The sequence below is a fragment of the Anarhichas minor genome, unplaced genomic scaffold, assembly GCF_050575085.1.
Source record: "Anarhichas minor isolate MPS153535 unplaced genomic scaffold, ASM5057508v1 ptg000007l, whole genome shotgun sequence".
Taxonomy (NCBI): domain Eukaryota; kingdom Metazoa; phylum Chordata; class Actinopteri; order Perciformes; family Anarhichadidae; genus Anarhichas; species Anarhichas minor.
The window spans coordinates 11,782,654-11,809,870 of NW_027466453.1; the positions used below are offsets into that span (position 1 = coordinate 11,782,654).

The 27,217-nt window shown below is 45.2% G+C and overlaps 1 protein-coding gene across 4 annotated transcripts; it reads right to left on the bottom strand.

Moving 5' to 3' along the window:
• Positions 1–1,670: 1,670 nt before the first annotated feature.
• On the bottom strand, positions 1,671–27,054 carry dnm2a (dynamin 2a). 4 transcript variants are annotated; one of them, XM_076085838.1, is made up of 23 exons: positions 26,572–26,710; positions 21,179–21,303; positions 20,239–20,312; positions 19,888–20,037; positions 18,797–19,000; positions 18,524–18,622; positions 18,281–18,441; positions 18,051–18,193; positions 17,646–17,781; positions 17,467–17,534; positions 16,757–16,895; positions 14,429–14,515; positions 13,430–13,500; positions 12,217–12,270; positions 11,861–11,912; positions 10,924–10,935; positions 8,615–8,725; positions 6,872–6,981; positions 6,441–6,552; positions 5,935–6,099; positions 4,907–5,130; positions 4,413–4,676; positions 1,671–4,083 (listed from the first exon to the last, which is right to left on the bottom strand). In XM_076085838.1, the coding sequence occupies exons 5-23, from the start codon at positions 18,966–18,968 to the stop codon at positions 4,011–4,013; spliced, it is 2,253 nt and encodes a 750-aa protein (XP_075941953.1). In that variant the 5' UTR covers positions 18,969–19,000; positions 19,888–20,037; positions 20,239–20,312; positions 21,179–21,303; positions 26,572–26,710; the 3' UTR covers positions 1,671–4,010. The 4 variants fall into 4 exon arrangements, with proteins under 4 accessions (XP_075941953.1, XP_075941950.1, XP_075941951.1 ...); XM_076085835.1 differs by lacking the exon at positions 21,179–21,303 and having other exon boundaries at positions 26,572–27,054; XM_076085836.1 differs by lacking the exons at positions 12,217–12,270; positions 21,179–21,303 and having other exon boundaries at positions 26,572–27,054.
• Between the last annotated feature and the right edge of the window lie 163 nt (positions 27,055–27,217).

Consider the following 27,217-nt stretch of genomic DNA (forward strand, 5'->3'; position numbering starts at 1 on the left):
AGACTACACTTCAAAATGAACATTTAATATTTTTAGGCCAATAATCAAAACAAACTATATCAAGAAAAGAATATCAGAAACTCAGCCCAATTTATTGTTTTACTAAGCCCCAGGCTGTGTAAAAAAAGAGATCACACCTATATCTTTACCGTGATAAAAAAAAAAAAAAAACATTGTACAAAATAGTCAATCTCCCTGATCAGTTCATTCATCTGGAGATTAAATATGCAGAAGTCATTAAAGGCATGCAGATGGCAAAGCTAGTTTTGGCTTAAACATTCATTTCTTTGCCATTAATTGGATGCATTGCAGTCATTTGGTTACAGTGGTAAAATCATACATATGTATTGTGCATTTCAATCACGACTATTGTAGTCTGTGTTGAAACCTCCAGGGACTGTTTAGCTTCATCATTAACATTTTCTGTCATAAAGCACATTTAATGGTCACGCTCCACCACGAGGAACGCATTTTTCTGAACACATGCTACAATAATAATAAAAATCTAATCTTAAACCGTCTTTATGACTATAGGCACTGTACCGTATCTGGTTAGAAGTGCACTTATACTTTATCTCTAATTAGTTTTTGTTCAAATAAATAATTGAGTGAGAGAATTGTGTGGTATAAAGTAGGAAACTGAAAAATATCTGCATTAGATTTACATGTTAAACTACATTTCACGCTATACAAACTTAGTTCTGACCATCTGTGGAAATACTCAAAACATTTTAGTGCTTAGAACCGTTTGAAACATTCACTATCGACAAAATGACGTCAGTTTGATGCCTCAATAACTAAAGTTTGCATGTTATGCTGACAGCACAGATTACTGTAGCTCTGTAACAGCATTGTCGGAGCTTTTGGTTGTGAGTGAAATGGAAACAAGACGTATAGTCCTTCTGTGGTCCTGCTGCTGTCGTGGATTGAAGTCATTTCACGTCCACCTCGGGCTGATCAAGTTCACCACTGGTTTCGACGGGGAGCCGGGCGCCTGTTCAGGAACAATCAACCAACATTAATCTCTCAACCCGTGTGACATGAACACCGCAGGATCCCGTCCCTGGAACAGCTCAGGAGATTGTAAATCAGGCAATCTGTTAGCGAGAGGGCTCAGAGGTCATCCGACGGGAGAACATGACTAGACACACAAACCTGGACTTATTAATGAATGCCGTACCCAAAAAAAGACTTCCGACATCTTCTACTGGAATTTTTGCGCATATTTATCACAGAACTGTTCTGAAATAGGTTTGTGAAAATCTTAACAGAGACTCTGTCTGCATTTGGGGTAAACTAGATAGACTGTGCCTGTAAAATCATCCCCATCCCCCTGGAAGTTTGAATGTTTCTGTGTCTTACAACAGTGAATTGAAGTAGATCTACTCTCACTGTGACATTAAATCTACTTTGACTCAATGCTGTGAGATGAAACATTAAAAGTGTAAACGTTGATTAATACACAAGAGCAAGAAAAGGCTATTACTGTGATTTGTTTTTGTTCATTTTGTGTAAAGAACAGGGACCATTGTTTGAGCCTCTCTAAGCCAGTCGAGGCTGGCTTAGATGTAGAGAGGGAGGCAAGGGAAGAGAGGAAAAACGCTACTTTATCTGCAAGAGAGAGAGAGAGAAGAGCAAGTGGATCACACAGGACAAAAGGAGACACCAACCACCAGAGCCAGTCCCTTTATTGTACACAACACCTCTTTATTTACTCTCCATCCTAAATCAGTTCATGTTGTTTATTCAAATCATTTAATTGCTACAGAGGCACTTGACAAGGGTTTGCAAAACAAAAAGAAAAGACATTTAGATTTTTTTTTTTTACAGGTTGGTTTCCAACCCCTTCCACCAGATCCAGACAGGGAAGGGGGGGGAAAGAGGAAAGGAGGCAAGGACACATCCATTAGGAGGAAAGACCTAATGTTCTACAGGGCATTACAGTCTGGGCTTCTCAGGGGCTGAAGTGACAGGCACAAGGAGGAACTCGGCAAACTTTGGCCAATAAGAAATGTATCACATGAACTCACTTTTGAGGGATTTGTGGAAGATTTCATGTGAAGTGTCTTCAATCTAAAGACTCTGAGCTGTTTTATAAGCTCATTGTAATCCTTGTGTCTCTGTCACTGAAAGCCAGACCTGTAGAGAAGTACAGGGGGAAGAAAAAGTACCGTCTGTCTCCAGAGTCTGTCATTTGGGACACTTTTGGTTTCTTTGTCTTGACAGTTTGTCTAATTACATTTCTCTCCTCTGTGGTGAGAACATAGACAAAGTCTAGACAGCTTCTGGAGACAGAGTGTGCCCTCGTATACACCACGACTCCCACCACCTGCTGCTCACAACCACTACCGATCAAACCTAAAAGAGAAAACATCCCAGCAGCACTCCCCACATGACCAGTCCCCCCCTCAGTTGGTTTCAAATAAAATACCCTCAAAGAGCAATCAAAAGATACTCATCAAATAATCACAGCTGTGTAGATGATGTTTAGGTCCCAGGTTCCCCCCCTCCCCCAACATACAACACATTTAGACAGCTAATCCCTGCAGCAGAACCCCAAAATAAAAGTCCAGGAGGAGCTGGGGAGCTGAGTTGTACAAAGCTGACACATTAGCAACCAAAAACATCAAAAGAAATGACAAATGCCCCGATTATAAATAACGCATCAGGAGATGACCGATCTCTTTCCCCCCCCCCCCCCCCCCGACATCCAAGGCTAATCTACGCAGCGGCAGTTAGTGCTTCCTTTAATACGACGATTACAGTTGCTTTTTAACACGTCGGGCCTTTGATTAGAATCAATAGCATCAATAGCAACCCTGCGATTAAATGAGATACAAGTGCTAACTCCCCGGTATAGGCCAGCTATATACACAATATGTTTGATGCATGGAAGCAGAAATCATAGCAATAATAAATGTCCTTGACAGCTAAACCCCCGAAAGAGATGAGCCAACTCCTCAACGCTTAATACCATCTTTATACTCTAAATCACGCCCTCGTCCCGCCGCCTCACCCAGTTTTATCCTCTCTGAGAAGAAACTGCACCGTGCGCGCCGCTCTATCAGAATCAGTTAATCCAGGAATGAACAAAGTCTACCCGAAGGCTGAAGGCCTCAACGGAGACTACGGGGATTCTAATTCAAGGCTTTGAAAACTCTGAATTACTGGAGAGACAGCATCTCACAAAGTGCAGACAAGCCTTCAGCCGGTCCCTCTCCCTCTGCCGGGCTTCTGTGCATAGCGCTCTAGTTACGGAATACAACGTCCCCGTTATCGGGGGCTCGCTGTAAGGCTACATGGCTAGAAGTGCTGGGATGACAGCGGTAGACCTGGTTGAGTCTCTGTGGGGGGGATAACTCACAGAGGGGGATTCAGGCTACTCTCACAGTCTCATGTAACCCTGAGCTGTGATTCTTTGCTTCTCCTGCGGTTAGGATTTCACTTTTAAAGCTACATTTATGACGGTCATTAAAAAGGACAAAGTAAGCTATTGTTTTTCATTAGGAATCAGTTAACAACAGGTTAAGTGTGCGCGTGTGTGACAGAGATCTAGACAATCTAAGAAGGTGGCGGGAGGGGAGAGGGAAGCCGGCCTGCAACACTTCATAAGTTAATTATCGAGCTTCTGCCGGGAAACATTGTCAGAAGAAATAAACCAGTTATTATAATTAAAAAAGAAAAGATCTCTAACTGATTTAGATGCATCGTCTCCGACCGATAGAAGCTCGATGCATCCCACGGATCAGCGGGGTTTCATTTCTGTATTACACAATTTCCACAGCAGTCAAATGTAATATTCAAGTGGTTGAGGGCTTTCTGACGTTCATGTGCGCTGATGAAGATGCTTATTAGCAGCTTATTACATTGCTTGAAGAGACACGATGCTCATTATGCACCGCTATCAGTCAGCCCCTCCCCTCGAGCCCCCGCCTCCGGCCTTTAGTGTGCAGAATACACACACACACACACACACACACACACACAAACACACACACTTGGCCACAGGTCTAGTCTAGAAGGGAGGGCTCGGCAGGGCGGATAATGGTGGGCCGATGAGAAGGAGCACCGGGGGGTCTTCGGCTGCAACGGGGAGAGAAGATACAGAACAAGGGGTGAGACGCGCTCACAGAGAGACAGCGGAGAAACCAAAACAACCCGACAGAGAGGAAAAAAGGGGGAGGGGAGGAGGGGAGGACAGTGGGAGTGAGAAGAGAGTGAATGCTTAGATATAAATATCAAGAATGGGATGAGTGGTGACCTGAGAAATGACAAACCATGCCTGTGACTCTTGAAATGAGGATGATGAATTATTAGTGACATGTTACAAATGCAGCGCAACAACAAATCGCTCGACAAACACACACACACACACACATTACTGGTAGGCGCATCATAACAGGAAGACGTACCTGGGTACACCGGGTGGGACGCGGGCTGGTCGGGAGGGGATCTGTGGGGGGGCGCTGAAGGGATCCTGGTAGCTGTTGAAGGCGTTGATGGGTGGTCCTGGGCGAGAGGGGATTGGTGGTGCGCCGAAGGCGGGAGAGGGGTTGAGCGGAACTCCAAAGGCAGGGGAAGGGTTCAAGGGCGGTCCTGGTGTCGGGCCCCGAGCGGCAGGCGGGCGGCTGGGGGTCGGGGCGACTGACGGGGGCGCCCTGCGCTGAGGGTTGGGGCTGAGAGGGCGATACGATTAAATGAAACGTAATAATCACCTAAAAGACCCCTATCCATTCTCCTGTAGAGGTGGATGTGAGGGAATTATTTGGTTTAATATAAGACACACTGCAGAATGTGTAATTGCAGATTCCCCCCCCCCCCCCCCCCAAATTCAGCAAAGCAGGCTTAATACTACAAGGTGAATGGTTTCAAATCTTAACTAAATGCTGGTTAACCCTCATCTCACCTGGCTTCTTGCATCCGGCCGTCATTTACGGGCGGGGGCACCGGGGTGGAGATGGTACCGGTGCTGATGTCGCCAATAATGAGCAGCGCCTCCTTGAGTGCATGATACATGCGCAACAGTTCGTCTCTGCGCTGGGCCTGGTCGGCCGATTCCTCCATGAGGATGCTCTGGTCCCCGGATGAGTAGAGGTAGGCCAGCAGCTCCGAGTGGATGAAATCCTTTGCCTGAATGGAAGTCAATAGTGTCAAAACACAGAGAGATGCAACTTACGTTGCTTAAAATAAGGAGCATGTGTGGACTTGGTACAGCAGTAGCCTAAAGTGAAATGATCAGACGGCTCATAAATTGGAAAATATGGTTGAAAGACTAAAAGACTAAGAAGGGAGAGGACAAAAACAATGTTAGAAAATCATGAGACAGGAGCTGCCCAGCGGACAAAAGGTGTTGGTATTATGTGTGTGTGTGTGTGTGTGTGTAGCTGCTGGATTATTGGAAGCCATCAAGTGAGCTCACCACAATAATAAAAACCTAATAAATGGACAAGCCACTGTGAGCATGCACCATAAATCCTGTTAATTATTGTCTTCAAGTTTATGTCCTCGTGTTCATGCGATACATGGCTGCTGCTGCCGCTGCTGCTTAGACGAACAAGAAAGAGGAAACGCCACGCTGCACGGCTCTGTGGTGCAATGACAGTTAGGTCTAATTAAAAAGCACTTTATCTGATCTCAGCTCAGATCACTGGTTTATGAGGTGCCTTGCTTGCTTTCATAAAGAATGCAGTATGCCTCATTTGCTGGATGATGGGAACATAACTGTCAGCATACATAGCTAATGGCATGTTTCCTCCACATATACATGGAGGTTTATTTACAAAAACACACATATTTGGTACGTAGGATGAGCACCAAGCAGAAGGACAATATGCACTCTGAGGTAATAGACTCAGATGATCTCTTTAATTGGGTTCCCGGATGTGACACTCTGTTAATTGTCTTGCGTCTGCTGCTGAGGACCGCTGGACTCACACTGTTGATCATGAGATGCATGATGGTCTTGGGCACGAGGTCTCTGGTGGATTTGTTGATGATGCCGATGTACGAGTCCACCAGGTTGCGGATGGTTTCCACCTGCCTCTCCAGCTGAGGATCCATGGAGAACGTGTCCGCAGGGGCAGCATCTTCATTCTCCGTCTGTCAACAACACACACACACACACACACACACACACACACACACACACACACACACACACACACACACACACACACACACACACACACACACACACACACACACACACACACACACACACACACACACACACACACACACACACACACACACACACACACACACACACACACACACACACACGACGATGAAGTATAAATACACGATAAACACATCTTCAGAGTTGCTCTCTGTAGAAGTAGAAATTAAGAGCCAAAAGCGTACACACAGAAATACGGAGGTGCATGTATTAATAATTACCAATATCATCAGATTTAAAGAAACAGAACCCTCCCACACACCTGGTCCTTCTCCGGATAAACGCCGGCCCTGAGGAAGGAGGCTTTCCAGCTGTCCACATCCTCTTGAGAATCACAGGCCAGCTCTACCTGCCGAAGATCCTTGTACACGTTCCTGTAAAGGCAAAACAAAGGACAGACACAAGTGCTGGTGAGTGTGTAGGCTTAGCCAGTACATATAGAAATGGTACAGGACGTACACAGCCCTTTACAAGTTAGGACTCACCTGTTATATTGATGTTTTCAACCAATAATGGCTATTTAACTGACAGAAACAGTATAATTTAGACACCACATGTATCGTTTACATTTGCAATACATTCTAAAAACGTTTAGTTGATGTCCCCAAACTTTTGAATGGCAGTGTACACGCACAGAAAAGGTAAAGTACACGTGCATCCACACACGTTTTCACTTAACAACATACACCTCACCTCTGTTCGGTGTTGAAGATTCCAAAGATGTGCTTTGTGGACATAAAGCCTTTCTCCACATCTCTGAGCTTCAGGTTATCCAGGGGCAGCATGTACTTCTTTTCTTTCTCCTAGCAAGAGGCAGACAGAAGAAATACACAATTACAGCAGAACTGAAACCTGGAATATGCAACATATGACTTCAAAGAGTGAGTCGTTGTATTTAGTTGGATAATGGAGATGGATGAACACAGTCCTCCCTCAATGAGTAGACCACCACCCGGCTGGTGAGATGGAGCAATGCATGATGGGGGAGAGGAGGAAGAAAAGGAGGAGCATGAGGGAGTTCTTGGGGGGGGGATGGGGTGGGGTGCCAGCTTTCACTGTTGAGCAGAGACATCTGGAAGCATTTACGTCTGCAAGCCCAACAGTTACATCACTCAGTGTTCCACCCAACCCCCGCCCCCACCACACACACACACACACACACACACACACACACACACACTCACACTAACAGCAAAAAAAAAAAAAAACGTAACTGCACGTGCAAAGACAAACAAACATACACAAGCCTGAACCAGTTGAACAAACGCATATCATGGGATTTGGTGCAAAAACATGCACTCACATAGATACAACCAACTGTCCAAACCCTAAAAGATACAGGAGGACTCACGTGGACAAGCGCCTACTACTACATGCACACACACACAATTCCCACCCCCCCCCCCCCCCCCCCTCCTCCCCCCGTAACCCAGTACGATTTCCTGCAAATTCCAAAGTCAGATCCCGGCTGGAACATTTCAGCCCGCCTGCCACGTCAGTTTGCCTCCACCATCCTCCCTCTCTTTCTCTTTGCTTTTTCGCAAAAGGCGACCAACACAGAAATTGCACCGTTTCCAGTCGGCGTTTGGACAAACCGAGGCCACTGAAATGGAGTTCATCCTCAGCAGTGGTATCTTTCACTGGGTCTTTGTTATTTTAATGGATTGGATAGAATGATAAGACTGAGGCCTTGGGAAGAAGATCAAGCGGTGAGTAAAGCCAGTACAACACTATTTGCACTTATTCACCACTGTAGACAAATGTTCCATTTAGTTAAATCAGTCTTTTAAATGACGTTAAAATCAAATCACCAGTGAAACTAGATCATTTGATTTCAGATCACGTATGCAATATTCATCATTAAAGCCACTCTCTTAAGTCTTTGATAAACTTTGCCGAGTGAAGTTATTTAAACAGGAGGGAATGCAGTCCACCGTGTCTGGATAGATTTGCTTGAATCAGTAGAAAGGGCAGATGTTTCATATTAAGCTCTATTTTAAATAATATATGCTCGATAAGATTAAAAGTATCGGGGCGTTGTGGGTCCTGATTCATCAGACTTTTTGTCAAATGCGTTATTGTTTCAATGGGGTAATGTTTGCTTTCTGTGCCCTCTGTCCTAATGTCCTAGGGCAGCGACCTGCAGCCGCAATGACCTCGGGGTCCTTCCTCCCTCCGGAGTCCTCCTCACCCCCCCGCCTGCCCAGTGTTCAGACTACCTGTTCATCCGGCTACAGCTGAACAGTAGTCTGCACATTGGTTAGGCTGGGCTGGGACGCACACACACACACCTCCAGCCACCTTTGGCGACGACACCAAAGTCTCCACTCCGGATGTTTATCAGTGCCTCATGCAGTACCTTCACCTTTATGTGTCAGCTTATCTTAGCGATCCGTGTCCAGTGAAATACAGCAATGGAACAGAACGTCCTCTCACCTCGTCATCTTTGTACCAGGACAGGGACTCCGCAGTCAGGATGAACCAGTACTCCTTGGAGCCTCCCTTCATGATGCTGATATTGAGGGTTAGCCAGCCTTTCCTGATCACCTGCACAGCGAGGAGAAGACGTGGAAGAGAGAGAAAAGGGTGGTAGGGAGACAGGGGGTCCCGGGAGGACGGAGGAGAACAGCTTTGTCAATCAGGCTTATGTGACACGAGGGCCCTATGAGTGGTACTGGGATGTGAGTGACACTAATAAAATCTTACCTGCTTGGTCACTATAAAGCTGGCTGTCTTTTACCTTTATTTTATCTATGTCTATGAGTCAAATACATGCACTATAACACAGAGAAGTATGGGTTGAATGTGAGTCTTATGGAATGAATAAGGAGAGACCAAAGGACTGTAATGCATGCACAGGAATACATAATGTGTGTAGTAATATGGCCAATTGTATGCAAAACACTGAAAAGGGATGTTTTTCACTTGACAGAAAATAAATCCTTTAACACACAAACGGGACCAGATGGTGTCCAGACGAAGCTAAGCCTGACGCACAGACAAAGACCAAAAGTCGACGGTGGTATGTTAGGCGTCAGCGGGTCAGTAGAAGCTAGGCTACGTGTAAAACAAATAAGACGGGGTTAGTGGGGTTAACTGGACTCCGATATATAACTGTTTATGAAGAAGATGGGGAGAAGGGAATGCAGAAGACGGGGGTAATGGAGGAGAAAGGAATTGCAACGGCTGGTTAGCCGATCTATTGGAGTTCATAGAGGGACAGAAATCTAGACAACAAATCTAAAGTGGAGAGATGGAGAGGGAGGAAATACATCAGACTGAGAGGCAGAGTTGAGTAAATCACTGAGGATACATTTTAGAGGAGCCCTCTTAGCTACCATGTCTCTCTGTTTTCTTTCTACATTTCAAGTCCAATGGAGGAAATCACTGTCTGTGAGTAGTGTGCTCTTATTCTAAGTAAAGCAAAGAGAGATTTCACAGTCCGCTCTAGACCTCTCGTCTGCTCCCCCTCTCCATCCAGCAGAGGATTGGAGTGAGTTATGAGGGGAAAGAAGGTTTGTTAGTTCATAAACACGGTAGAGGAAGCACGTGCATAGAGGCTTAACGGTAGTTTGCCTTGGCCGGGAAATAACTCAAACTTTTTTTTTTTTTTTTTAGAAACAAAAAGTTTTAAATCCCCGATATAAAAGTCTGAAAGTCAGTTGGAAATGTTGTGACCAAGTTGACACGAGAAAGATGAAACAATGAGATGTCAGCATGTCACGCACGAGATGCCGTAGAAATGTTCAATCCTTCTTTTTTTTTGTAAATTTAAGTTTTGCAAGTGGTTCATTATAGATGCACGATTACATCTGAGATTAACTCCAAGGATTCAAATTTGAAAGAAACATGCCAATTTAAATTAGTCAAGATAGTCAGTAGGTTATGAAAAGAAATGTTTTGATCAAATCACTGGAAATCATCCCAAAGCCATGACACCACACAAAACAACCGTTTTGATCAACTCTGAGTATAGAAATGATAATGATAGACTTTGAGACCGGTGGTCTTCTGGACATGTAAGGCCTTTACGTTGGAAAGTTTTTTAACATGCATTTAATCTGTAAATGAAATCATTAGACATGAATCAATACTTTTACTGTGTTGCTGATTTAAATGGCTCCCCGCTCCCTCCCCCAGCGTCGTTTCGGATGATTCTCACAAGGCAAACTTTTTGAGCCACAGCGCATGAGGTGGCAGCAGAGGTACGAACGCAAAGGCACGAGAACTGACGCCATTTCCTCGGTCAGTGGTGGAAGAGTTCCCCGTTCTCTTTGTTGCATTGCACAGTGACTAAATCCTTCGTGGAGGTAAAATAAGTCACGTCTCGTTTAAACGATTTGGTGGAGAAAAGGGGAAATGTTAGTAGCAACCCAAATATGTGCAATTAAAAAGACAATTACTGTCTTATTCAAATGAAACCAATAATTACGAGAGCAAACCTGCCATGTGTTACTGTTGGGTCAGTTCCAAATTACTGGTAACTGAGTGCTGATGCCATAATTGTGACTGATCAGTCTGGAGACTCTACCTTCTCCTCGTGGACTTCTCCCAGTCCGCCAAGCTGCAGAGAGAACAACTCATTATGGTGAGGTATTCACCGGGAACTGTTTCTGCCGTTGTCTCACAGCATTTGGTCTTTTCCACCCTAACCAGACTGGCTGACCTGTGTGTGTGATGGCCTCAGTCCTTCTGCACGGCCTACCCCTGCTGCCCCCCTAGCAATACATCTTTGGGGTACTTACCAGAATCTCACCCTGCAGTAATGGGAAGGGGAAGGGGTGCAGTATGAAACCAAAGCAAAAAGAAGAGAGAAAGCAAGCAAGCAAAGATGAGGGAAAGATGAGAGAGAAGGAGGAGGAAGAGGAGAGAAAGGGTAGCAAGTGGAGAGTTGGAAGGAGAGAAGAGGAAGAAAGAAGAAAGAGAATGAAAGTTTAAGGAAAGGTCGAGAGAAAAGGGTGAAATAGTGGGAATGACAAAAACAGGAGGAAACAGAAAGTAATAATCCATGAGACAGCCAGTGAGAGAGAGAGAGAGAGAGAGAGAGAGAGCAAGAGTTACATGCAATTAGAATTACTTCAAGTAAACCACAATTTGGTTATGTCATAGCTGTTGCTCAGTTGATAGGTGCGAGGTCCATGCACATTCTGAAGTTCAATACAGAAGATGCTTGTGAGTTAATGGGGAGGTAACGAAAAACAAGCCAACAGAATTCTGTCATGAGCCGTTGCTTTGCTGTGGAACAACATGCCTGGGTCACATGCAAACAGCAATTAATTCAGAAAAGCAGGGAGGCAGAGTGTACTTTAGGCTCATTAAGGCAACTCTTCCCTCACTGAAACTGCAACCTCTGATGCTGAGGAGCAGCGCTATTAATCACATTTCAGGATCTTACAAAACACACATTGAAATACAAAACACACTTTGCTAGATATCGGTTTGTTAAAGGAGAAGGACCGGCTTTAAAACATTGTGGACAAAGCCAGTTTAGAGTGAGGATAATAAATCAAAGGGACTGGGTACACTTATGTACAGAGGAGGTATTGTTAACAGTTAGGTCAAGATAGATTAATGGCTATGTGCTGGAGTGAGATATATTCACACGGTGGACTAATAGGCTGGTAATGGGAGCCATCGGTCGAGGGAGATTAAATCTGGCCGGTGCCGAGTGATAGAAGGTACCTGGTTGGGTATGGCCCTCTTCTTGTTCGCAGCCGTGTTCCTCTGCTGGGCACTGTCATCACACAAACATGGACAGAAAAGACGAGACGTATTGATGGCAACACACCAAACAATAAATATTCATGCGTCACTTCTATTCCAATAATATTCTCTTCATTTACAATATTATGCTACTTGTGTTTTTAAGCCTTTAGTCTCTTGTGTTTCTGTGTAAATCCACAGTTCTGATGCAAATATATAACCCGATACACACATACATGAAGGGGAATCTGTGGAGGAATTTGGACAACACGGAGGGTCAAACTGTCTCTCACACACACTGGACACACAACCCGACATCCGCTCTGTGAGCCCACCTGTTGTTGCCGTACCCTGGGGAGCTACCATCATCCAGCCTTCTGTAGTCAAGACTGAAAGTGATGTCATGAGAACCGTTAAACAGCTCTAGCTGACCTGCGATACATTACAGCAATCTCGCCATGCAGAGGCTAGGCATGAACCCTCACACACGCAAACACACAGGAGGGGGAGGGGGGGGGGGGGGGGGGCTTGCTTTGTTACTCTGTCAACCAACACAGAGGGTAGCTCCACTCCACTACATGCTACTGTAACACTAAAGGGACTGTTAATGTTAATTCAACCCAAACTCTAAACCGCTTGGAGATGCACCACAAAGAAACAGTAGCCGTGATTCCATTCAATTGTCGAGTGAATTTAAGCAAACTTTTGAAATGTTGCATTTAGTTACGCGTCCGGTAAACGTAGTACTAGTACTAGTAGTAGTACTAGTAGTAGTACTAGTAGTAGTAGTAGTAGTAGTAGTACGCAGACAGCAGAAACAGATCATCAGTCATGCGAGTTAAAATGTTGGCGACGTCAGAAATGATTCATCAAAGGCTGTTTTCATTACCAATTCAAATCAACGATTTTTTGATAAAAGGCAAAAACCACCTCAAGTGAGCGTGAAAACCCTTTTGTGGTTTTCCATAGAGCTTTTCTAATGCGATACTTGAAAATGCACATAAACATGTGTGAATGGAAACATGACAAGTGGGTGCTTTGAAGTGTGCAAATGAGTCTCCAGTGCACAACAGCAGCTACCAGCCAATCCAGGGAAACGTCAACACTGCTCTGTCCATTGGTACAGTAAGCATTCTTCAGCCGACAGGAAGTTTATCCATCGAGAAATCGAGCATGCTTCATTGACTTTGTTTGGGGGGGGGGGGGGGGTGCATGGAGGGCGGAGAGGTGGGCAATTAATGCGACCTTAATCGGTGTGGCATCCCCCTCCCCCACAGGGAGACACATGCTCTTGATGTGGCTGGATCACTAATTGGAATGCTACATCAAACCGAGGTGCTGCGGTTCACAACATGTGGCGAACAATAAAGCAACACTTTTGATTCAGTAGCAGTGATTCTGTTACGTCTCTGAAACAAGTCTTTTCCTTCGTAAATGTCCGGAGTCACAAGTGCACCTCAGATGATGGGCAACATGTAGTTAATGGGGACCACAATGCTCGTGCTGAGACTGGGGTCAGGGGGGGGGGGGGGGGGGGGATGTACATACTTGGCAAAGCCTATGAAGTCCTCATGATTGGTGTTGATGTAGGACAGCTCAATGTCGATCAGCAGCAGAACCTTGATAAGTGGCAGAACATCAGGATTAGGACGGAGAGGTCTCAAATTAAACACCACTTTACAGAAGGCACAAATGAGAAAGGGTGAGGCTCGGCTTCACTTCCGATACTTCACACTTGCAGGAAAACAACCCGGAGAGAGATTACATCTAAAGCGGAGTTTATACACAGCTTTGTAGTCAGACGGATATCAGCAATGCTGCAAAGTGCAGATGGGATGGAGTTGACAATACGACTGATGAATGATAAAGTCTCAGTTTATAAACAAATTCAATCGGCCTCACTTCCTGCCTGTGAGAGCTGCAACACAAACCTAGAACTCTCATTAGTCATGTTATTAAAGGAGTTGGGCCCTTGTGCTGTTTCCAAGGCTTCTCCACCCCGAGTAGAATAAAGTCCTGAAAACAACACTTGAAACCAATGAGTGATCTCTAATTTGAATTTCTCAAAAAAAAAACTGCTGTTCTGTCACACTTCAGAAGGATTTCATTGTGCTGATTAAAGGAAAGCGGTGCCAAAGGCAACACTGACTCACACTCAATTCAAACAAACAGAATAAATAACACAACAACGTATTTTCCACCATAATAAAGAAAGGGGCTGTTAAACAAAACAAGAAGTTGGAAAATATTAGTTTGAGGCATCTTTGGTTCACTTTTTTGTTGATTTAAGTTTGCAATCCTTAAAGACGGTTTGAGGTCTTAACGGTTGGTGTCAGTTGACCACTTCACCTTTTGTTACATCGTGTCACGCTCTCCTTCTATTAATATACGATAACGTGGGAGGAGTCGCCAACATTTCAACGTAATATTGGAGCACATGTTAATTGTAAATTGTGGCTCTTGCTGTATTTTCTCTACAGGTGAGAAAGATCAACATCAAAGCCCGACTTTGCACGCTCGAGAGTCTGTCTAATCTCAGGAACTCACCTGGTCCTTCGTCTTCCCTTCTCTTTCTCGGACGTGGGTGGTGACGATCCTCTCCGTCTCCTCTCTCAGTCTGGGGTAGGAATTGAGCTGAAAGGCAACACAACACACAGCTGCAGCACTGAACAGAAGACACACGCAAACACACACACGCACACTTACATGTGAGCTGGAGCTTAGTAAGACTTACCAATAAGTATCAGAGACAAACAGGAGTGAGAAGTGAGAATAAGTGGAGAACAAAGAAAAGGGAAAGAAGGTCGTCAAGTGACATTTCAGTGTCACACATATCCAAACAACCACAAACCGACACACACACACACACACATAGAAACAGGCTTTGAATACACAGCGACTATCTGTTACCATCAGCCAGGGATGACTTCATGAACTAAGAATCGATGTGCTAATGCTGTTAGTTAATCATGCAACTAACAAACAAGAGCAATGTCCAAATGTATACATTATACATTCAAACCAATCATCTGTAGCTGATGGAAAGTGTCAATGTTAGTGAAGACTGGATAAGAAGGAAAGAGACAGGGGTAAACAGAGACAGAGGGACGGACGGATCACTGAGTGTATGTAGAATCCCTTCATGAGGTGCAGCGCCTCCCTCTGTCCACAAGGTGGCAGTGGAGCACCGTTGCTATGGAAACGCTCCATTCAGACTGCCACTACACCCACTAGCTACCCCCCCCCTCCCCCCCCCCCCCAAATCTCACATCACTCCCCTTCCATCCAGTTCAGCACATAGTGTGCTGAACAGTCTCTGCTGAGGTCAAACAGCTGGTGTTTCGCCGTCTGATGGAAACTTTAGGTTGTGCTTAAAATGTCTGATGTGAATTGTGAGTCAGTGCTCAGTCTGAATGGTGTGGAGACTTCCAGAGGGTTGGAACAGAATGGGGATGGGACGATACACACGATCGAAGCAGTGGGCACTGATGGCAAGGGTGGTGGGGGGGGGGGGGCGATTGGACTGATTTCACTGGGACAATGACAGACATTTGGAGAAGACTTAGAGATGCACCGACTGCAAGCTTCCAGGCCGAACTCTGACCGGTCGATTCTGATTTTCTTTCTTTCTAAGAACTGTAATTAACAGCTGTACAAACATTTTTGTCACTTTTATTTCATGGCTATTTTTTTTTTTTATTCAATTGTATGTTCATAATAAAACATTGACTGTCAAAAAACTTCCCCTCAAACAAACAAAGTTGTTTCAAATGTTTTTAAAGTTGTTCCTCTAAGACTTACACATTATAAGCTTTATGTCTTCTTCACTCACGCTGAAGAACTTCCAAACAGACGACATGACGTGTCTGAACTGTGTGCTGCAGATGGCACTGTGTGAGCAACGTGCATGTTGCGTGTGTGGCTGTGACGTTACGGTCTGTCATTTTAACAGACGGATGGATATAGGTCACTGACCAGGCAGTCAACGGTCATGGCCGATCAGCTGACAGGACGGCGTTTGTTCGATCGGTGCATCTCTAAGAGGAACGCCTTCTCCTTTCGTGCCATCTTCCCAGCAGGTGTGTCCCCGGTTACCTTCACGGCACACTTCATGACGAGCGCGGTGAGCTCGGACACCACAAGGTCCACACACTTGAGGCTGGGCTCTTTGAGTTTGAGGATCTGCTTTTTGACTATCGCCTCGAAAGCCAGGTCGGGGGTGAAGAGCCCCGTTCTGAAAGGTCACGGGGTCAGATTGCGTGTTGTTGTGGTGGTGTAGAGAAAGAGAGAGAGAAAGAGAGAGAAAGCCAGGAAAGAGAAAGAAGAAATAAAAAGAGGAGTCTTTGTTCAGTTAGTCATTTCTAGCTGTTGTGAGACAAATCAAGCATTGGAGAAGGACAAGCCACAGGTCTTTCACATCCTCTTCCCTGACACGCCAGTTCCTCTCAGACTAGGTAAATATTGTGAAGACTGACGCGTCACCTCCAACCCAAGGCCAAATTACAGCTTCAGACCTTCCCCTTGTTTTGCTGGCTATGTGTACTGAGCCATGAGACCTGCAGCTTGTCCAGGCGAGACCAGAGATGCTCAGACGGTCCCCGAAACATCTCAAATCCACGACGACACGTCACCCGTCACAACACTCCACAACACGACAGCGCTGCCTGCACACAGGGCTAATCGGGCTGGGCTGAGGGCAAACCGCACAGAACGTTTCTTTTTTTTTTTTTTTTTTTTAACAACTGAACTGATGTTTTCCGGATATTGTAGGAATCTTGGCTAATGTTCCTCGTCAGCGTACCCTCTGCCACACCCACGGTCGCCCGAGCCCCGTGTCTCGGCTGGGTCGGGGAGATGCTGGACACCGGCATGTACCTTGTTGGTGCACTGCCTGACTGTGTTGATGAGCTCCTGAATGACCAGATCGATACATTTGAGACAGGGCGTTTTCAGCTTAACGATCTGCTTTTTCACGATGGCCTCAAACGCCAGGTCTGGAGTGAACAGCCCCGTTCTGAGGATGCACAGAGAGACAGAGGCACAGCGGCAGACCGATGGGACAGTTAACGGGACATGTAGGTCAAACAGAACAGATGAATGGACGGATGATTAGGTGACTGAGGAGATCTGAGGTTATGGACAAAGTAACAGAAAATCCGTATACGGACAGTCACAATAGGGGGGGGGGGGGGGGGGGATGTAAATGTAATAACGCAGACAACAACAATTGAGATATGACAAACAGGAGATGATCGGTGAACACATGACAACATTATCGCTGCAGGGGACTAAGATACATGTAACACAAAACCTCATAATAATTGAATGCCTCAGCAGACAGAAACATGAGTGGGTGGTGTTGCAGTGTGGAGAAAGGGGATCGGGGAAAAACAGAGAGGGTCAGTAGAAATAAGGAAATACATTTCATATCCAACAGAAAACACCGTTTCTTTGAAGAGGTAGAGTTAGTCTCTGATGGCAAAGCTTGATTATGAATTACAGTAGACGGGAAAGAAGCGAAGCATGTGGGTACTGCAGTGTTTTGTGGTGAAGCAGAATAACGGTGTTCATTGAGCTCCACTTGCCTGACACCGTGGACGTTCTTGATTGCGTGACTGATTTCTCGCCTTAAGTCCTTCTCGTCAAACACAATCTGGGAGACGGCGGGGGGGGGGGGGGGATTCAAGTGATGCTTTAACAAATCAATACTTCAATCTTTGACCACAACAACAATACTTAACATATCATTGCTATTCACACTGACCTTGACCAGTTCGAAGGGAAAGCGTTCATGGAAGAGGCGATTGATTTTGGCGCCACCCGACAGCTCGTTGGTGTCCACCTGGTCCCCGGAGCCCTCGATGCACTTCTCAAAGTCCACGCCAAACTGCTGCACCATCCTGAAGGGGGCCCCGAGCACAAACATGACACCGGTGTCAAGGATCTCCTTGCAAGTGCAGCTTAAACCTTTCTGGAGACCCACTGCAAACATTACTGTTCATTACAGTTACTGCGAGCAACTTGAGAAAGAAAGTGCTGGATAAATGACGATGTGACTTTCATCAGCACTGTGCAGGGGGCATCCAACATGGCTGCCGTGAGTTACATCTACCGTAAATACCTATTGAATGCTGCATCGTTATGAGCAGCAATATTCAGATGCACTCACTGCAACAAGGCCTTGGTCTTGCGTGTCGGGTCATCTGGACGGAAGTTCTTGTACTCCTCCACCTCCTTCTCCAGCGAGAGGAGCTGACTCTGCAGCTTACTGCGCAGACCAGGGAGAGTGTCCCTGATGTGGTTGGTCAATTGCTGGAGACAGACAGGGGTAGTACTGTTGTTTTACAGAATCAATGGCATTCTCAGGGAGGAGATTACATTTCACAATTGACAGCGGACCTGGTTGAGCAGCTTTTGTAGATGCGGTGTGCCCATGCGCTCTGCCAGGTGTCTGTAGCCCGGGTGGGACAGGAAGAACTTCCTCTCCGCAGCCAGAGCAGCGCGAATGTCCTTCTTCCCATCGATGTCTTTCTGACTGCGGTTCACCACACCGATGTAGCCTGCACACAAATAACACAAACAGTCACTCTAGAATCCAAACCAAAGTCTGTGAATGCGTTTGCGTGTGCGCATCATCCTCACCTCTACGCAGTGGGAGGAGTTTATTTTCTAGGATGTCCTTTGCATCCGTCCCTTCATCCATCAGGTCCAGCTTTGTTATTACACCAATGGTACGCAGACCTGCACAACACAAAACCACATCAGCTCAAACAACATGTCTTACAGGGTAATACAGAGGAAAATGACCCGACACAGAATAATTACATCAGTGTCTTTGACCTTTTCTCGGGCCTGTTTTAAAAATACAAACAGCTAAAAAAAAAAAAAATGTTCGGCAGAGAGCTCCACGCTCACCCTGTGGGTCCACCTCCTTGGCGATCTTCAGAGCGTCCGAGTTGGCCAGGTCGCTGTTGGCCGGTGTGACGGCCAGGATGAGACAGCTCTCCTTGGTGATGAACTGCAGCAGCATGTCTCTGATCTGGTGCTCTATGTCTACAGGCTGGTCTCCGACCGCAACCTTAGTCATTCCCGGGAGGTCGATCAGGGTCAGGTTCAGCACTGAGAAATGAGAAGTGCAAATAAGATGCTTTTCCATCGGCGGACGTGACACATAGCTACAATTATTGTCATTCATTCAAGTAATATGATTCCATATCTACTCCTTTTCTGAACAAAGCATTTGATCTAGTTTGATTTACGTGAGACTTGATTTGATGGACGTGAGACAAACTAGTATTGGATTATTCAAAAGCTTTCTCAATAAAAGAAGGCCTTCGTTTTCCTCCCTTTTCATACAAACATCCAAAAGACGTCGACAGCATCCGCCTCAATCTAACACTTTAATGGGTGTCTGTGGTGAAAGGGAAGCTTTCATCTTGTGAACGAGACATTTGGGAAGGCAGACGTTTGTTGTTGTAAACAGAACTGGTTCATTTTTTACTCCATAAAAACATCTCTGAGCTTATATTAGTGTTACAGACACTGAAAGAATTCAACATCACATTGTCAAATTTCATGTTGAATTTCCCTCGACATAAAAAACCCACATTAGATTATTTCAAAAGTGACTTATCGTATTATATTTTCTATCATGTTATAAGTAATACAATATATATTGCGATATATCATTTTCGCAGAATTCAACTGAGAAATTATTCATGGTTTAAATAACCACCCGTTTGGTTGGTTTATCAAGTTAAAAACACATAAAATACTTCACTACATTGATCTGATACAATCCCATTATTATTAATACAACCAGAGATATTAAAAAAAGACAGATACCACGGTATGAACAGTATGGAAAAATCGGGTTGGTTGGCAAATTCACATCATCTCTCGGTATATCTTGCCGTATTACATGCAAACGTACTTATATATTGACTTACATAAGAGCAAACAGTGTTACCAGTGCAGTGTTTCTCAATGAGACTCGAGTCTGTTACCGTTTGGGGAGTAGACCCGCAGGTTAATTGGGATGGTAGAGATGCCTTTGTTGGAGCCCGTTATTCTCTCGGTCTCCGCCTCAATTTCCGACCGCACTTCATCAAAATCCACAAACTTCTTCCCTTTGCAGTGCAGGAATTCAGCATATTCTACACACAGGTGCAAAATGACGTACACAGGGGGGAGGGTGTGGGAGAGAAAAGGACAAAGAGAAAGAAAAAGGAGAATATTAAATTAGAGAGTGAGCTTAGCTCGGGGCACTGTGACAGAGAGGCCGTGTGCAGGGCAGCGATGAGAGCAGAAGGGGATGTGTGTGTGTGTGTGTCTGTGCAGAGGACGGGAACACTCACCGGCTTTATTGTTGACCAGCTGCAGAATGAGAGGTCTACGGGTAACAATGCCTGATCCACGGGGAAGAAAGTCCCTGAGGGAGACAGACAGAAGACACATAAATACAGAGTAGCAAGGATGAAAAGGAGGGAAATGAAAACAGGAGGAGGGGAGTGTTGGGTAAAACAGGGGTGGTTCAGGATCGAGAGAGAGAGAGAGAGAGAGAGAGCAACAGAAAGAGAGATGAACGCTTAATTATTCAATTCACTCAATGTCCATGTCCGTGCAGCGTGGCCTCTGGTAAATTGATGGACGCGGGGGAATTTCACTCCTCCGACTTGTCTTATAGCAAATCAAACGTGACAAAGTCATTTTCTCTCATCATTAGGGCTTTAAGAGAGCGATTCATTCACACCCACTCTCTCTGATATGTGGAAAATCCACCCTAAAATAGAATTCACAGATGTTATGTGGAAACAGGCTGTAATTATAATATCATCAAAGGACAAAACCGAGAGCTGCTCCACAGACGGTGAACAATGGAACAACTCCTCCGGCACTAGAGCAGCACGCGTGCTGATTTCACTGGGACACGAATAGGTTTTGCAATTCAAATGAGTCACGTTTTAATGCGATGTCTCGAACACAACCTACCGGACCACGGACTCAGAATATGTCAACATTTGTTGTCATGAACTTTGATTTATGTTGAATATTTCAGACGACGACGCGATCGTAAAGTGAGGATGTTGTCGCCGCCGCGCTGAAGCTCGGGAATGAAATATTGACGGACCGCGATACGATGACTACTTCATACTCGCTCAGTTGTCTGACAACAAAACCAAACAATATGTTATTGAGAACAACTATAGTGTGAATTTGGTTGCATTAAAACACATTATAGGTATCCAGAGAGAACGTCAATAAAGCCGATCATACAGCACAGCTGTGGTCAGTGACCTGTGTTTATGTTGATTTTGTCAGACGACGTCCCGACCATGAAAGGATGATTTGGTCAGCTGGGCTCTCTGTCCCACTCTTTACCAGATGTTGGCAGTGATGAGCAAAGTTTTGCTGTTTGCCAACTGAAAAGAGGGCGAAGGAGAAGAGATTCAGCCAATTTCATGACGTTCCGGTGTGTCTATTAAAAAAAAACGGCCTGGGAACACTCATTTCCAAATTTAGGGAGAATGTTGTCCATGTTTATAAAAACGTAATCTGACCAAAATCATTGGAAAAGCGCAATATAAATTCAGTTTTAGGGTGGATTTACCCTTCGTGGGGGGAGATCTTGTAATGTGGTGGTTTTCGATTGATAAACTGCTCAATTTACTGCCTATTTAAAGGTCAGGCCAGACCTATGTTTCAGCTGGTCACCGTTAGCTTGTGTGCGAGCCAAGACTGTGTCAATACACGATATATCACCTACGATGACGCCTTAACCAAACTCGCCTCGGGCCTGGGCCTCGACATCGTCTTTCTATGTGCACACTCTCAACTAGAAACGTGCATCATGCTACTTACAGTGCCTTGCAAAGGTATTCACTCCCATCATGTTTTTCCCTATTTTGTTGCACTACAACCTGGAATGTAAATAGATTTTTATTTGGATGGGGGAGGGGTGGTTGAATGCTTTCGCAATGCACTGTAATTACACAAAGTAATGCATTGCACAATGCATGAAACGACAGTAAACAAACATGGGCAAATGCTATTTGTGCAAAGTGCATTATTGAGACCCTATCTTTCTAGGAAAAAAGAATAGGAACTTTCTCACAATTGGCGTGTTGGTTCCCTTTAACGTGACGGGGCACCTGAAGAATTTCTAGCTACATGAGTCATGACCAAAGTTGCCTAGACAGCATGCCTCAGATGACACTCCTCCTCCACCCGTTCTTCTGTACTCCCCTCCCAAATTATGACGGCCCCTCTGCTGCTCTGCAAACACGCTACATCTGGTGGTAATCACCGGCCCCGGTCCTGGAACAATCATAGCGGAGCATGTCACTAGCTCACATTCTCCGTTCCCTCCCTACTGCCAGACCTACAGGCGTGAGGGGACTATGGTGGTGCTCAGCACCGCCTGCTGACTTCAGACTGTTAGCGATGTGTCGGCCACAGGACAGGAGAAAAGAGAGTGGCTGCCCTACTACATACTCTCTGCTACTCTCAGACTGCGGTCCTGTGGTGAAACATTGGGGAACATTCTGGATGTTCCTTACATCAGCAAAAAAAAAATCCACAGGTCTGTGGTTCAGCACTGGTGCAGTGTCATGCACATAATGTGCAGCATGCAGGCATTTGTTCACTCGGCGGACAGTATAGAAAGCTCTGGATGAGGAGTGGCAGCGAGGGAGACAGCGATAAAGAACAATGGAACTACCGGCTGAGGGAAAGGATATAATTAACAGATGAGACGTGGAGAAAGGCGGTAAGATGCTGCCGAGAGGTCACAGCGAGAATGACCTCCTCAAGAAACTGCTAACGTACTGATGGATATCTCCGGTTACAACTCTCACTGGCTTTTCAGCAGTCAAACCCCGTCTCATTGGCTCAACAGGTGGCCGCTTGTCAAAGATTCACAGTGATAAAATGAAGCATCAATAAAGTTCACGTGAAAAACACACACAAAGAAGTTGTTTGTTCACGAATGCTCTTCTGAGAAGACAAAACACAAGTGCAGAATTGAACCAGTCAATCTCCATGGACGGAATTGGATAAACGGCATATTGAAAAAGAAGCAAGAGGCCAGGATTCCATTATTGATGCGCTGTAAATGATAGACGAGGCTGAGCAGATTGTGTATCATTTCATGCATTATGGATGGCCAAGCAAAGAGCATCAGTCTGTGAGCCTCCCTCCATCTACGACAAGAGAAAGCAAAAGCAGGAGAGAGAGAGTAGGGCAGGGAGAGATCGGGAGAGCCAGCCCCACCCCCCCCACCTGCCTGCAGGCCCGACAGCCCCTGCGTCTTACAAACAGGCAGAGCAACTCTGAGGAGCTACACTCCACAGCAGATCCTCCTTTTCCTCAAGTCTATGGAGGCCTGACGGGGCTCGTTTTCAAAACATGGAAACCGGAGTGTGAAACTCTGAGGTCATACTGGGCTCTCGCGGGAGGGTGAAGTACACTAAAACGTGGTTGTGGTTTGCTGGGACTTAGTGCATGGGTCTCTGGTGTGGCAACAGATATATAATTATGGCTACCCGCATTCAGGCACCACAGTCCATCACTGTGGGTACCATGAAGCCTCACTTAGCAGCCCATCCTGTTCAAGCACTCTCAGAAATCCAACTGCTTAGTGGAAAATCCCTTTGCTCTCTGCTATTCGGATGTCTGTGCTTCTTCCTCACAGCGATGTCCACTGTGCTACACACAAACATCTACAAATACTGTTTTTATCCATGCCGACGCCAACCCGGAGTAAGACTACTGCTACAAATCATGAAATATATACAACGCAAACAATCCAATTGGTTTTAATGATGCCAATTCAACAGAGTTTTTTTTATTATAACGATCTAGTACAGTATTAAAGGACGACTGTTGCAATGCTTACAAAACTCCTGGTTTCTCAGTAGTCTGCTCGCCACAGATCTGATAACAACCTCCTCCACCCAGACCAGCTTGCTGGGATAGATATGACGTCTTTACTCCCCACTGGGGCAATAACATCAGAGCAGAGACAAAAAGAGTCCTATCTCTAAACTGAGAGTTAATTATATGATCTAACGACGCATGCATCAAACAAACAAAAGCCAGTAAATAAACAACACTGAGAACGTGTTTGCATATACCGACTGGTCCATTTAGTTTGTCAGAAAGCCATGCCAGTGAAGCAGCATGCACAATATCAGGGCCATGGCGCTGACATGCCTGAATGTAATGCAGCCATATTTATTGTTATTAAATACACATGCATCTGTCATGAGAAAGGTGTATTAGGGCCTCAAACGCTACGGCTAAATGATTGTTACCATGATGTAACTGATTTTAGTGTATTTAATGTATTTAGGGTATGTTCAATGTGTCAGAAAAAAAACGTAAGGTCCATCAGTAGGTTACCTCGATGCATACCTGAACGGATAGACAGGCATGCTACCAAAAGACAGAAACGTTAACAAATACGTGAGGCTGTTGAGCCGGAGTGATTTAATTAGCTTCTGCCCAGCAAAGTATGCAGACCAGCCAGCCAATGTGTACTGGTCTCCACTCAACGTGGTGGGAACACAGGGCTGAATCACACCAACAAGACCGGGTGGCACAGGTCTATCTACAACTTCCCCTTCTCCATCTGATCATGACGTCGGCATGGAGCTCAGGCAGGAGACAGAAATCGGGGGTGAGAAAGAGAAAGAGGGATTGTTTTCATGCCTGGGGTCACAGGGATGAAGCCGGCCTTTTACACACAACATGCAACTCACCAAATAAATAGACTGAGGAAACCAGGATTAGGTATTGGCTGCTCCTGAGCTCAAACAAGCCCGTAGATCAACGATGAGTCATCTCTACATTAACGTTGTTGCTATGGTTATATGCTGTACTTCCAGGTTGAAGTAAGACTCGGACCTTGTAGCTACGAGTCTTTCTTCTACTGTTCCACTTTATCTGCCCTCAAGCTCACCTGCACTGCAGCAACAGGCATACAGAGTAGCTGCTGCACTTTTCATTGTTTGGAAAAAAAGATAGCCAACACTAAAGTGCACTCCTTACATACTTCATAAAAAGGATGAGCATGTACAAGTTTGCAAAGTGCTTGAGTAACTTTCATATGTGCGTGTATGTTGGTTCTGTCAACAGGCAGAAGATGGAGGTACTGCACAGGCACGGAAATTGAGGTCACCATGAAATGTTAATTACAGCTGATATGTGTCAAGTGCTCTCAGAGTGCATAGTCACAATCGTCTGAATTAATGTGCACCGAGTGGTAGTCTAATCTGTGCATGTGTTTGCCTGAGAGCAGATACGACGTGCTCTCGCCCGTGTGTTGATAACTAAAGGCCTATCTGCATGTCATCTTAACAGCCAATCTACTTCCGCTTCGACACCGGCTGGCCTGCGTGAGTGTGTGCGATCCGTGCGTGGGTTGGGTTACACACACACACACACACACACACACACACACACACGGTGAGTGTCTCTCAATGGGGTGGAAACCTGCTAAACAAGCTGCTTTAGAGCGAGCTTGTTTTGTTTCTTTATCTGTAGGGTGATCTCACTCCCTGCTGATGTGGGAGAGGAACACAGGACCGACGGCACCGGCCTGTTGAGGAGCAGTGGAGCTTAACCTTCACACCACAGAGAATAGAGAGACGTCGAGTGCATTTCCTTTCTTAAATTTTTGCCAAAAACGGTAGCAAAAGAGGAAGATGGTAAGGGAAGTTGTGTCTGCAGCAGATGTGAGCTTGTGCTGTTTGACAGAATTTTGACAAAAGACTGTTTGTTAAGTGAAAGTCCATGTGTTGTATACTATACACTGCACATAAATTATGTTCCCTAAGTAAAGGTGGTGGCTTGTTCTGCCTCCACTGCTCGACTTTTGCTGATCTTCCCAAAAACATGTTTGTACTCCCACGTCTGAAAGAATAAACACACTACTCCAACAACAACCTGCTATGTGACTCAATAAAGCTCCCATCAAAATAACAATTAATGCATAACCAGGGGACTTTCTGGGTGTGGCTTAGAATCATAAATAGTAAAACCGGTTCACATTCAGAACTAAGGCTGAATAAAGACATGACTAAATAAGATAAACTGCACTGTAATTTACTAAAAATAAAGTGAACAATGTGCAATTTAAATACACAAACATCACTTGATGTAATTATTTATAAAGGTCTTAGTTTGTCATGTTGAAAATGTCAGAGTGTAACCAGGGATCCAGGTAGTTTACTGGTGGTTTTAGAGGGCAAATATTGAGTAAAGTATTGGCAATGAGCAGAAGAACAACCTGAGATAGTATGTTTCCTCATACGTTTACACCCATTGTAGTTTGAACAATAGGGAAGCTTGCATTGAGCTCTAGTAAACAAAACTTCATTAAAAAAAGTTGTCCACTGGCCCACTGGTTTGTCACGTAAAGGGCGTGTGTGCGTCAAGTTGTTAAACCCGCAGCCACTTTGCATTTTCAAGGCAGTTTTACGTCAAGTGCGTAACTTAATAATAACGTTTAGTTCTGGGAGAGTGGCTAACATTAGCTTAGCTTGATGGCAAGTTGCATTATAAAAAGTACCGTTCCTGCCTGACAATCAAAGGCACCGTTTGAGAACGTAAGACCACGCAGGACACAGTCACTAAACTATTAGTTGATTGAAATTGCCAATTCAATTAACAACAGTCACGTAACCTACCTGCCAACGAAATTTTCCAAGACTGAGCTTTTCCCAGCGCTCTGTCCACCGACCACAGCGATCTGAGGAAGGTCCAAATTACAACTCTGGCCAATGGAGCTGAAGGCGTCTTGGAGCTTGTTGATGAGGGGAATCAGGTCTTCCATGCCCCGGTTCCCCATGGCTTCGTTAGCTCGGAGAGCTCCTTCAAACACAACACAAACCAGAGCCCAACACTAGCCGCGCTAACTAAGCTAGGTAACGTTAGCTTAGCAGGAAGGTGCTCTCGGGTTACTCTGAAGTGTAACGTTTAGAGTTCCGCCGCTTCAAACAGCTCGGGCTTTTATTCTCTACTTCAACACTTGAGCGGTTACCGGTAAACGCAATTCACACTAATATCATTTGGTGCTCTTTTAAGCGCGTTAACTAAAAATAGCCAGTCAGTCGAAACGGACGGAAAAACTCGCAAAACAAAACTTCCTTCTACACAAACACCATCCGGTCAAAGGAGACGACATCCGATCGAACCCGGCGAGTTTTGTCCCGCCTCTTGTCTGTAAAACCAAGCAGTCTATTGGCTACTTTAGCTGCCCCTCCATCGAGCTGACATTCTGATTGGATACTTAAAAGGCGTGTTCTTCGGACTCAACAAATTGCTCGTTTCTGA

Coding starts and splice junctions, on each gene's coding strand:
- dnm2a (XM_076085835.1), bottom strand. CDS start 26,732: ATGGGGAACCGGGGCATGGAAGACCTGATTCCCCTCATCAACAAGCTC. Junction 20,313..26,571: donor TTGGAAAATTTCGTTGGCAG/GTAGGTTACGTG, acceptor TGTCTCCCTCAG/GGACTTTCTTCCCCGTGGAT. Junction 6,982..8,614: donor CCTGGTACAAAGATGACGAG/GTGAGAGGACGT, acceptor GCCTCTTGCTAG/GAGAAAGAAAAGAAGTACAT.